General features: G+C 37.9%; 1 protein-coding gene across 1 annotated transcript in view; it reads right to left on the bottom strand.

Moving 5' to 3' along the window:
* sfxn5b (sideroflexin 5b) overlaps nt 1-11,329 on the bottom strand; it is a 12,721-nt gene extending 1,392 nt beyond the window's left edge. The window contains exons 1-14 of the mRNA XM_032527463.1: nt 10,974-11,329; nt 6,775-6,843; nt 6,304-6,381; nt 5,862-5,888; nt 5,685-5,739; nt 5,551-5,576; nt 5,355-5,408; nt 4,904-4,960; nt 4,592-4,657; nt 3,355-3,445; nt 2,898-3,013; nt 2,565-2,650; nt 1,110-1,227; nt 1-843 (exon numbers count right to left, since the gene is read on the bottom strand). The exon at nt 1-843 is cut by the window's left edge and continues 1,392 nt beyond it. Coding sequence (XP_032383354.1) covers nt 766-843; nt 1,110-1,227; nt 2,565-2,650; nt 2,898-3,013; nt 3,355-3,445; nt 4,592-4,657; nt 4,904-4,960; nt 5,355-5,408; nt 5,551-5,576; nt 5,685-5,739; nt 5,862-5,888; nt 6,304-6,381; nt 6,775-6,843; nt 10,974-11,030 — 978 coding nt within the window. The 5' untranslated portion in view covers nt 11,031-11,329 and the 3' untranslated portion in view covers nt 1-765. The remainder of the gene's footprint in view (nt 844-1,109; nt 1,228-2,564; nt 2,651-2,897; nt 3,014-3,354; nt 3,446-4,591; nt 4,658-4,903; nt 4,961-5,354; nt 5,409-5,550; nt 5,577-5,684; nt 5,740-5,861; nt 5,889-6,303; nt 6,382-6,774; nt 6,844-10,973) is intronic.
* Between the last annotated feature and the right edge of the window lie 863 nt (nt 11,330-12,192).

The raw sequence follows: 12,192 nt of genomic DNA, 5'->3' as shown, positions 1-12,192 counted from the left end.
CAGAAAGGGCTGCAGAATTGTCAATTTTGGACAATGGGGTTGCAAGATTTATCTGTAGGATACTTAACACGATTAACATTTAAGCTAGACAAAATGATGCTCTTTGCCACCCTCATTTCCTCTCACTTCACTGATTTCGTTATCTAGCTGCCATTTTACTGTGTTGATTCACTGTCAGAGTTCTCATCAGCGAGGCCAAACAGGCAGCAGTTTTCAGCAAAAAAAAAAAGCTATTTAAAAAACACTGTGCACTACCTGATCACATACACAGAGACTACTTGCTGAACCCAGTGGAGCATTTAGCAGCAAGAGAGCCAGAAAAAGTCAGTTATTGCGGGTTGAAACTGTATTTGTCATTGGGTAAAAAAGCAGCCAAAACTTGAGTGGGAAACAAAGTACTGTATAGCATGTGGGAAACACTGTTTTGTATTTATTAAAATAATTCCATTGATGCTAAAAAAACAAACAGATGTCACAGTAAATATATCATAATTTCTATATACAGAGCTTCTCTTTGCTCTTGAAGACAGTGAGGACAGAAAACAATCTGTCCCACTGTCAAACCTTGACTCAATAATTGATGGATCTTGAGAACCATAAAATAAAAAAACACCTGTGTCAGTAGATGAAGGTCTACAGGCTCTGCTGTGATACTACGGCAGAAAGACCCCCACTGTAGGTTCTCCCTGACAGCTATATGCAATGTAGCCTCATTTCCATCCTTGCTCCTGTCCTCTGCTCTCCTCTCTCACACCACGGCCTACATCACAAACCCTTGTTGTAGGTCACCACCTTGCAATCTGTTGCCATGGTGATCTCCGGCTCTAGGCAAGACACCTCAATCTGCCAAAAACAATAGAAAAAATAAAGAAAAGATTAAAGGTAAAATTTCAGTTCTACATGTCTCTGTCGATAAGCTTTTGAAATCAGTTTGACTTTTAATGAAACATGGGAAGAGACATCTGGAATATGAGGCGAATACAAGCTTGTTGGTCGGGGCTGAGCATGTCAAGTGGTGTATGTGTAATTTGAATTTCTTCCCATCTGTTCTCTCTCTGAGACATCTGTCCTTGAATTAGCAGTAGAAGCAGTTGAGTGAAGTATTGTACCTGAGACATCTGGGGGAACAGGCTGATGGCCACAGGCAGGGAGAGGCCGAAGGTAACGAGGCACACCAGACTGTGGAGGGGCAGCAACAATCTGCGGTTGCTCTGCATGAATCGCAGCCTACACAAGTCAAGATAGTCATAAAAGGAAACGTGAGCCTGCCGTGTGGATCGATTTCAGATGACTACTGGAAAGCCAGGAGTTATTTTTGGATCTGGAGAAAAGACATGGTGCAGATTTGGGGGAGCTATTTTCTACAATTAGTGGGTGTGAGATGAATCTGGCTCTGTGAAGGTCCCAGTTCTGGGTTTAATGAGTCCGACTGCACATATCCTCTTTTATTTAACTTCGTAACAGAAAGTCTATTTTTGTGTGTTTGAAAACACATTAGGATAGATTATTTCATTGTATTAATTTTCTCTGGCTGTGACCTACTTTCTGATAAATATATGGGCGGCACTTTGGGGCATAACATATGTCAGCTCTGGCAGACAGAAACATTCAGAGTAATTTTAGAGTAGAATCAAACAGACAATAGTGTCCTCTTAAGACAATAAAGAGCAATCCCAAAAGAAAGGATTCGGGGGCAAAGGGGTTTTGATGCAGGTAAACCGTAACACAGATGAATTATAAATTGTAATGTTGTCAATTTAAGGCCTTTTTGGAAAGATTATTTTACCCTCTGTATTGACAAAACCCTTCAAACCTTTATTATGTTAGGGGGACGGATGGTGTTTACAGCTACTCAGCTAAGCTGGGCTAGTCATCTTTTAGCAGCAGCTGCTGTTACGTTTTTTCATGGTTGGATTTAGCTACTGCTTCATTTAACCTGAGAAAACTAGGAATTACTAGGAAAAGAGGGGGTCAATGTAGTTTCAGCTAAGGCTAGCTGTAGCTAAGTCACCAGTTAGCTTTAACTTAAGGAGTGGCTTTTTAGGTATAATAATATTTCATACTGTAAAACAAATGTCACATAGGAGTATGGAGTGAACTACTATGTTCTGTGTTTTACCTAAAGAATAGAATAAAATGTGTCATTGTCCACAACTGCCTTCAGGACAGACAGTAGACATTGCTTTATGAAAAGGTCACACAACTTAAGAACCATTCCATTCATCATTCTGACTAATCTTTCTGACTCATCTTGAGCATAGTAAGGTTTTTTTTAAATATCCCTGAATATTAAAAGTAAATTAGAATTGTTTTATGTACGTTTGAGTTTTTCAAGTAAGTTTTAAGCAAAAATGGAAAATCACTCCCTTTAAGAGTGTGCTCCTAATCTCAGCTCGTTACCTGTATAAAAGAAACCTGGGAGCCAGAAATCTTTCTGATTGAGAGGGGGTCAAATACTTATTCTTACTTACCCTCATTAAAATGCAAATCATTTTATAAGATTTTTGTTATTCTGTCTCTCACTGTTCAAATAAAAAAATATATATATATATGTCTGTACAAACCTCTCTAGGTAGGACATGATGATGGGGGGGAGGACAAAGATCGGCATCGGGAGGACCACACGTGTGAAGGCAGTCTCCATGATCGCCTAGGGAAAAGAAAAGAACATTGTGCACACGCTTCATTTCAAATATTGCAATGAGTTGGATTTAATTTTCCCTTTCACGGGATCAGATGTGTGCTGATTGACATGAGCCGAACAGAACATTATGCATTTTCCCATTATCAGCCACCATCACATTTGCAATATATTTAGGAAAACATAGCAAGTGTACACAAATATTCAATGCAGTTGAGTAATGAGTATGCTGAGTATGCAAATAAAAAACACTCACATGTCTTGCAGCAATTTTGGAGGAACCCACCACATTCCCGTTGCTGTCCAGCACATCAATCCCCTCAGACAGCTCATTGTGTCTCATCAGGCCCACATTACAGATGTTTGCACTAGCTGAGGACAGGGAGAGAAAGGCAACTTTTATATTTTAATACATTTCCACAAGAACAAGCTGAAGTCAAGAAATGCAGTCACGGATCAAAAGAATAAATTCCTTTAACAATTCCCTAATATAAAGAAATATCCTAATAACACTTTAAAAACTTAAATTAAAGGAATATTCTCATACATAATTACATTACTGACTCTGAAATTTGAGATCTGTCTCATTTGCAACGTAGAAGAAAAAGAAAGTTTAAAATCAGTAAAATGTTGTGACTCCGACCACCAGAGGGCCACATAATACATACATACCCCCAATTATAACCAGTACATAGGGTCCTTTGAAAACCTACCTACAGCTGGGAAGGGGACAAGTCTCTGTATTATCATTCTGGTGGCAGGACTCAGCTTGTTAGCCTTCTGAATCAACACATTCAGTCCCACCTAGTAAATACAAAACATATTAAAAATGTATATAGGCTATACCAGGCTTTAAAGATTGCAATAAACTGTTCTTTGTTTGCAGCATAGTACTAGTAAAGTGTAGCTAAAACACTAGTACTAGAACTGTACTGCTTATCTCCAACGCTGCTAATAATATAGCCTATATAAAATATAGCCACAAACATTTCAACAACAGCCCTGTACATTGTAAGTTTAAAAAATGTTTTTTTTCAACTTATTTTCCTATGGTTTTGTGTCTTATTGACTGATGGGAACAACAATATTTGAAATTGGTCCAGTATTAAGCAACATCGCTGCAGTTGGCAGCGGTGAGACAAGCTACAATCATACTTAATAGGGCAAGTGTCCAGCTTGTATTTACCGTCACAAAAGTGTTCATTTTGCCACTGACAAATTAAGATTAAAATCAGATTAAAATTCTACGTGTCTGACAACATTATGAGAATTTATAAGAAGGTCGACCTTTCTGTTAAAGAGAAAGGTCGTTGTTTTTTTCGAATATAAAAAGACGTGTAAATGAACAGTAATGTAACATCGTAAAATACACTTCATTTAAAGTCAACAGAAACTCTAGTTTCGGTAGAAATAAACACAGTTTACCGACTAACATGTGAAAATATGTTGGCTTTACAAGCTAAAAGTATTACTTTTTTAAATAGAGTCTGATGTATATAGTGCTAGCGACTTCAGAGTTGTTTCAGGTTAAACATAAAGGTCTCAAAGAGGTTTTGAAAGTCTATCTCTGAAGTCATCCTTTCCATAATGTTGTCAGACACTAATCTGAGCCTGTCAGTGGCAAAACGAGCACTTTTGTGAAGGTAAATTTACTCAAGCTGGACAAATGCCCTATTAACTTAAATCGTAGCTTGTTTTGCTGCTGCCAACTGCAGCGATCTTGCTCAATACTGGACCAAAGACTGTTGTTCCCATCAGTCAGCTAGACACAAAAACATAGAAAAATAGGATACAGGTTGAAAAAAACGGTTGTTACCCATTTAATTATGACTCCCAGTTAATGTACTGCTCTCATGTGCAGGTCACAATTCACATGAAAACAACAACAACAACAAATTTTAGTATACTGTAAGATGATGTTGAAGTCACTGAACAAGAAAACCCACTCACTGCGATAGAAACAGCACTGGTCACAGCTCCTACATAGCCTTGAAGAAACTTGGATGTTGGCGTAGGCTGAGGAGGGAGAAAAGAAATATTGTGTCACAGCTTTTCATTTATGTTTTATTGACTAGAGTGACGGTTTGTATTTCATATTGAGATTTACTCAAGATGGTCTTTTGCTTTCAACAAAAACAGTATGCATGTTTAATTATGGGGATAAAACAAAAATCTAAACCAGCCAAAGTTAATAAATACTGTGATTTTTGAGTTTTTTTGAGGAGACTAAAGAACTGAATATCCATGGATTATAGTTCCCACCTTTGTGGCGTTGCGGTTGGCGTAGTTCACACAGGCATTGTGACTCTGGTTCAGCCACTGTAGGAAAGAGAGGAGCAAATAAGGGAGGAATAAAGGACAGAAAGAAGGAGTATGGAGGGAGGGAATGAGGGAAAGACAAAAAGGGAATGGAGAGGTCGAGGCAGAAAAAGGAAAAGTAGGAGAAAAAAAGAGTAAGAAGAAACAACAGAAAGGAAAAGAGGAGAATAGTATAAAGAGGCATATAGATATTTGCAGTCTTAGAGGTTGCTGTGTAAAGCGACATCACACGGAAAGAAGCAAACAAAGCAGCAGCACTTTATTTATGATGTCCTTCTTCCGGTGAATAACAGGTGGGAAAGCATTGCGTGTACACAATCAAGTGCGCTCACCAGATGTTTAACATGTATAATAAATGCAATGGTATATGCAATATGTTGTTTTTTTACAGTACCTGCCATATAATGGTAGACACCACAGTCTGATTTGGGAGAAGAAGGCCAATGACCTAGATGAGACCGGGGAATAAGAGCTTATTTTTGGGGTAAAATAAGTCCAAAGTCTCATTTCATCTATCCCCAAACATGACCATGTAAATGGACATCTGCACAGCCATGATTTAAAATGTATGATTTTCATATGGGACTTACAATCGGCGTTCCAAATGGGACATAACCTGCACAGTGAAGAAATGATTTTCAGTGTAAAAAAATAAAATTAAAAATGAGGACAAAATGGAAGTAACTTCAACAACTTAAGCAAAGATCTTCATTTTTAGTCGTACCTGACATTCGAAATGGCATGAAGATCTTCTCTCCTGTGTCAGGATGAATGATGGCCTGCGTGCAGAGAGCATGACATCATCCTCGTGCTGCCAGGAGCACAGAAGCTTGAATGTATGGATGTAAATGTATGTGCAGTTAACCCGAGCTGACTTACAAGGGACTGATGAATCACTTACCTGCTTGATTTTCTGGGCTTCCCAGAGCTGCACAGGTAAGCAGCAAGGCAGAGAAAAAGAAGAGTTTAAAGAAATCATTCGGTTTGTATTTTTCTTTTTTTACATTTGGTTGGGAGACGTTAACATTTTTGTTTTGATTATTGTTTCGCTCTAGCCACGACTTTTAGTCAACTGTGTACTATGTTTCATGTCTTTACAGCCTTCATGAACATGTTATGTTTTAATGCAACGTATTGGATCACATCAACTCTGATCAATCAATCAATCAAACTTTATCCATAGAGCACTTTCAGACAACCAATTTTGACCAAAGTGATGTACAGAAGAATAAAGACATAAAGTACGTAACTCACACGGGCAAAAAAATACAAACAGAATACAAATAAAACAAGTTAAGAGACAAAAAACAAAGAAGAAGAAGACAGCCATGATAAAGACTTACTTGAAGATCAGACACTCCAGGTGGAAGCTCGCCATGTTTGTAGTCATCAAGTAGTTTCATGCATTCCTTCAATCGTTTCTACATACAAAAGGAAATATATTATTTTTTATTTTTTATATTAAGTCTTGACCAGGGACTGGGGTTGCAAATCAGCCTATTGGCTAGAAACTCTTCATCTAACACATCTACACATATTATAGCCTTGACTGAAACAATAATGTATCTAATAATGTGCTCTGCATTGTCCCAGACAAATACATTTAAAAAAATTAGTGAATGGAATGAATTAACTAATTGTTTCAGCTCTACAAATGTTTAATGTTGTGTGAACATGAACAACTTTAAAAGAAATGGGATCATTTGTTATGTGACCATTTATAAAACGTATATGGATGGACGCTCAAACTTTGTATTAAGAGCATCTATTAGCAACACATAGACAGTTTTACAGATGCTGTTATTTTTTTTTACCTCGGACACAAACAGCGTGCTGGGGTCAATGATGTCTATGAAGTGTCTCAGTCGACCGAGGAATGAACCCTTGAAAAGACAGTGACAAAGTTAATTCTTATTAAAGTATACACAGACAGCAGGCCATCCACATCCTCTGTAGTCTGAGAGGCTTTATCACCTAACTATGCTTTAGTTTGTTCTTACTAATTCTAAAGCTCCTAACATATTGCTTTGTCTGTTCACACCAAAAAGAACTACAGCTAAAGTAATACATCTTAATACGTTCATTTATTTAAGTGGTCGGTTCTATTTTCTGTCAATTTTACCTACCAACATTACGGTCTAAATGCTTCTTTTTTTTTATTACTGCACTTTGCCAGTAATGAAAACATGATGGAGAAATACTAATTATCTATCTATATTTTATTCTAACTTTTTGCCCCAAAGAAAATCACATTTAAAAGATACTGACTAAAATATTTCAGACCCAGCCTTGAAACAAACTTGTAAACTCCTCCTCAGGTAAAGAAAATACCAAATTTTCAAAATCAATACGGAAGACGTGACCTTGGCATCCTCAACGGCAGCTACAGCCCTCGCATGGCAACTGTGATCATTTTCATTTGTCAAAGGAATAGTTCACCATTTAGGGAAATTTGCTTATTTGCTTTCTTGCCAAGAAAGTTTAGATGTGCTGGTAGGCACATTTGGTTACCTTTGGAAAAAAAACAGGCTAGCTGATTGTGCAGTTTCTAGTCTTTGTGCTAAGCTAAACTCACCAGCTGCAGCTTTATATTCACTGTACAAATATTAGAGTTGCATCTATCCTCTCATCTAACTCTCTGCCAGAAGGAGAATAGGTGTGTTTCCCAAAATGATGAAGGATGTTTAAATTACAATGCTGGATAATAAACACTTGCTTGCTCTATTCCCTTTGTAAAAAAAAAAAGATTTATGAGGTCAATAACGTTCAACTGCACAAATCCTCGCCATATTAATGTCAAATCAATAGAGGTGTACTTTGAAATGCCGCTATAAGGAAAACTGAACCATTATTTGCTCAATGGTGAAACATCAAAACAAAACAGCCAGTTTTTAAAAGTATAAAAATGGATGACAAAGTCTTTTCTATTGTAACTTGACAATCTAACTACAGTATACAACGAGAGATGTAAAAGCCAAATGTCCCTTTTGAGATAAACTTTTAAGTATCAAGTTAAATATATTAACAATCTGAGTAAGTTTACATTTAGCAAACACATTCTTCCAAGCGAGGCTTGGAGCTGCTGGTCAAGTGCCCTGTTTTCTGTTCCCTTCCCTGTCTTCATCAGCATGCCAATCGCTGAGTATGTGTGCCAACAGTCTGAAAAGGCCCGACAGCAATTTATGAGCCAAGAGTCTCTTTGGCAAACCAGATGGACGAAAACATAGCAGCTTCAATCAAAGTCCCTCAGAGACATTTTCATGAAGGGCATAAAACACAGGGGAAGGGCGGAACAAACCCATTTTTATTTAAATGATCTGTTCAGCACGGGGTCCTAATTGAAATGACTGGAAACAACATCCAGTCCTCCTAAAGACTGTAAATTAAGCATCTTCAGTGTTCTGTACGCCTGGATTTTTGCCTATGCCATTTCTCCATCACACGTCTCCTCCTCTGACAGGCCGTATGTGCTGCAGTGGTGTTTTGTAAGAGAGAGGTAGACTGAGGATCCATGTGAGGAGCCCGCTTTAATTATGCATGAGTTTCAGCTCCCTAGAGAGTACACAACAAGGCTCGCAGAGATGTAGCGCGGCAGAAAGCACAGACAAACTGAGCAAGATTTATGCTGATTCAAAGACTGGCCTAATTTTAACTGCTTTGATGCAAGGAACTAAAGGTATCGCACCTTTATCAACTCAATATGAACTTCAGGTTGCAGATGGAAAAATAAAAAGGTTTATGGAGTTCAGATAGAAAAGAGTCGTGAGGATTAATTACCGTCTTCCCTAAAATTAGGGTGATTTAAAACCCTAACTTGTGATGGGAATCTCGCTATGCTTTTTGTGAACCATGCAATATCCTGTGTTAATTGGTCCCTGACCCTACATTTAAGGTTTTGTGTCTTAGAGAAACACAAAACAGCGTCATTTTGCATCCCTTGGGTTAATTTTGTCTTGTTTTGTAGTCATTCTTTGAGACTGTTTTGAATCTATTTTTATGTATCTGAATGTGAATCTTTTTGTGGTCATTTTGCATCCCTATGCGGCCATTGTGCATCTCTTTGTGGCTGTTTTGAATCTATGTACTATTTTGCAATCTTTCTGGTTGTTTTATGTCTCTATGTAGTCGGTTTGCATCCTTGTTTGGTTGTTTTTGCAACTATTGAGTTCATTTTTTTATGTTCATATGGGTGATGATGGCGCAGTGGTTATGACACATGCTTTTGGTGTGGGAAATCTGGGTTCAATTCCCACTGCGATACATCAACCAATGTGTCTCTGAGCAATACACTTAACACATAGTTGCTCCAGAGGTGTGTGGCCTCTGACATTTATAGCAATTGTTAGTCACTTTGGATAAAAACTTCAGCTAAATGACATTTAATGTAATTTTGTGTGTGGTCATTGTGCATCTCTTTGTGTTGATTTTGCATCTATTTGTGGTCATATTGCGTCATTTTCTGGTTGTTTTGTATTTCTTTGTACTGCAGATTTGCATTTGTTTTATTTGTGTTTGATTGACTTTTTCACTAATTTTAAAGGTGCCCTGCCACACGTATTTCATTACTTTTGTGATAATGTCTGAAGTTTTACCATGGACTCTGTAACATTGTTTGTGGAAAAAATGGCTTGGTTACCTTGTTTCAAGCCTGGCTATCAGCATCCTTTCTCCCAGCGCAAGTGGGTGAGCTAATGAATAGTAATGAGCTCAGGCAACATGACGTCAGACTGACCAGCTTTTGTAATTGGCCGTGTAATTCTCTGCTTATTTCTTTTCGGTGGCTAGAGCTGACAGAGGAGGTAGTTCATTTTCACATTCATGACCTAACACAAACACATATGGACCTAACATATTTAAGAAAAAATACAAGGAAAAATGGTTTTGTCTAGCCGGGCACCTTTAAACTGAGGCTCTGGCCCAGAAGCCTGTTGACGCCTTTGGGTCTGTGCTCAGTAGAAACATTCAGTAATCCATTCATGCGTGTGTTCTGTCATATGTGTGAAAAGTTCATTTGGCTCAAAATCTAAGCTAGATCCCTTTCATTTCGTGCTTTTGTGCCTTTCCGTATATTTTTTATGTTTACATCCTGGATTTTATTAAGAGCTGCTTCTCATATTAGTTGAAACAATAACAGATCCTAAAGTTTAGTCACTGATTTACACAATCTGTTAACGGACTTTTGCTCTGTGCAATAGCATCAAGAGAATACTTTTCTTTGAAGCAGCTGTTTAATAAATGGCTCTGAAGAAAGAGAAATGTAACCAGTGCGCAGCTTCTCAGTTAATGTGCCATCCGAGTAACGTGAAGGTCACATTATCTTCCAGGGCTGACCAATGCAAATTCATTTCCGAGGACAGAAACTTGAGTAATGAGCTTCAGACAAGGACGGACAGTCAATTAATCTCGATCACAAGTGGTGCCACACAGTCGGTCTGCAGAAAGCATCCTGAAAAAACATATATTTGAGGGTGTTAAAGTGTCAAGTGTAAGATTCATGTAAAAAAGTATACACAGATTTGTAGATTTGGTATCATAACTCTCCAGCAGCTGCGATTGTAAAGCTTAAAATGAAAAAGGAAAAAGGGACCAAAACAACACGATGACACATTAATCGTGATAAACAAATTGACGCGCATCTCTTGGCTGCAGACCTGAACAGTCTGATAGGATCTTTGTCGGAGCAGCAGCGAGCCAAAAGGGTGTGAAATGTGTCAGTGGAGATGATAAAACAGCGACAGGAAGCTGTCGACAAACGATTCATTCCACTAGTAAAACTATAATGAACTCAAAACTATTCCAAATCACGCTCGGGAACCATTATCAGTTCGAAGTTGTTGCGGTTGTGTAACAAAGAATCGGACCGCAGATGAAAGGCAACTTTCCGTACTAAGTGTGAGCTGCAGCCGGAGCGGAGCGGAGCAGCAGGGCGGATCGAGGGGCTGTTTTTCACCCGAAAGCCTTCAAAACAAAATGTCCTTAATTGCACGTTAGAAAGAAGACAGAAAAGACTTACCTGCTCGTATCGGGGTCTTCCGAGCTGGAAGGCAGGACATGGTGCAGATTCCGCCATGACACCGAACTATTTATTTATTAATGAACTGAATCATGAACGGCTTTTCAAGTAACGTTCGAACGAACTACATTCAATGTGTAACTAGTGAGGCACGAGTCGCTCCGTCCGTCGGGATGTGTAGTCTTCTTCTATTTTGCGTGAACACTGGCAATGTTGAACCGCATGACTACACATGCCAAATAATCGATAAGGTAAAATCTGTTGCATAACTGTTTGTCATAACGGATTGATCTTGGGAGAGATAACAGTTGATGCACCCATAAGGTGTCAAAGGTGGCTCAATAAATCAATAAACTCAGTAATGTGAGGAGGTGTGGCCTGAAGAGAGAGAAATGTCTGCGCAGAGTAATGAGCATCTCTCAGGTTCACTTCAAAACAAAGAAAGACAAGAAGAGAATAAATAACCTCGGTATAAAAAAAAAAATATCTGTCACCACACTGGACACTTTCAGTATGCTCTTGTCATTAAGTGGCCGAAACCAAGAGACTGCTGCTTTCAAATCGACAAGTCCATCAATTGTGTCCTTCACATGATAGCCCATTATACATTTTATCCATATCTATCCCAGTGTAGGCTATTAAAGAAAACATAACAGTAGGCTAAGTAATAGTAAATAGTGCTAATTTTGCTCTCTGCAACCTCATCCCTGTATATCCTTATCATCCGTTTCAGTAGAAGGCTACAATTACTCAAGTACAGCCTACTAAAGTACAATTTTGAGGTATTTATACTTTACATGAGTTTTTCCATTACATGAACTCCACTACATTTATTTGATATCTTAAGTTACTTTACATATTCTGATTATTAATTATAAATAGGACTATAAATCTAATAAATGATAATATATGATAATAGGTTAAACTATACATTAAGGAAATAAAATTAATTTACCAGCTGCAAGAGAGTTAGAGTGATAATTACAAAACATTGCATCACTAAAATAATACAGTGATATAATATAAATGTTTTTTAATGGTCTGTTTTGCATAATGACTACTTTTGACTTTTTGTACTTTATATATTTTGACAGATACTAATACTTATGTAGGCCTACTTTTACTTAAGTAATGCTGGACATTTACTTTAAATGATGTGATTATATTTCTACCACTGGAGACAACCTTTCTATTCTTCCATCTTTACCACTAATGTGGT

Source organism: Etheostoma spectabile, chromosome 10 (assembly GCF_008692095.1).
Source record: "Etheostoma spectabile isolate EspeVRDwgs_2016 chromosome 10, UIUC_Espe_1.0, whole genome shotgun sequence".
Lineage (NCBI taxonomy): Eukaryota > Metazoa > Chordata > Actinopteri > Perciformes > Percidae > Etheostoma > Etheostoma spectabile.
The sequence above is the reverse complement of the archived record's forward strand: the minus strand, read 5'-3'. Positions and strand labels throughout refer to the sequence as shown.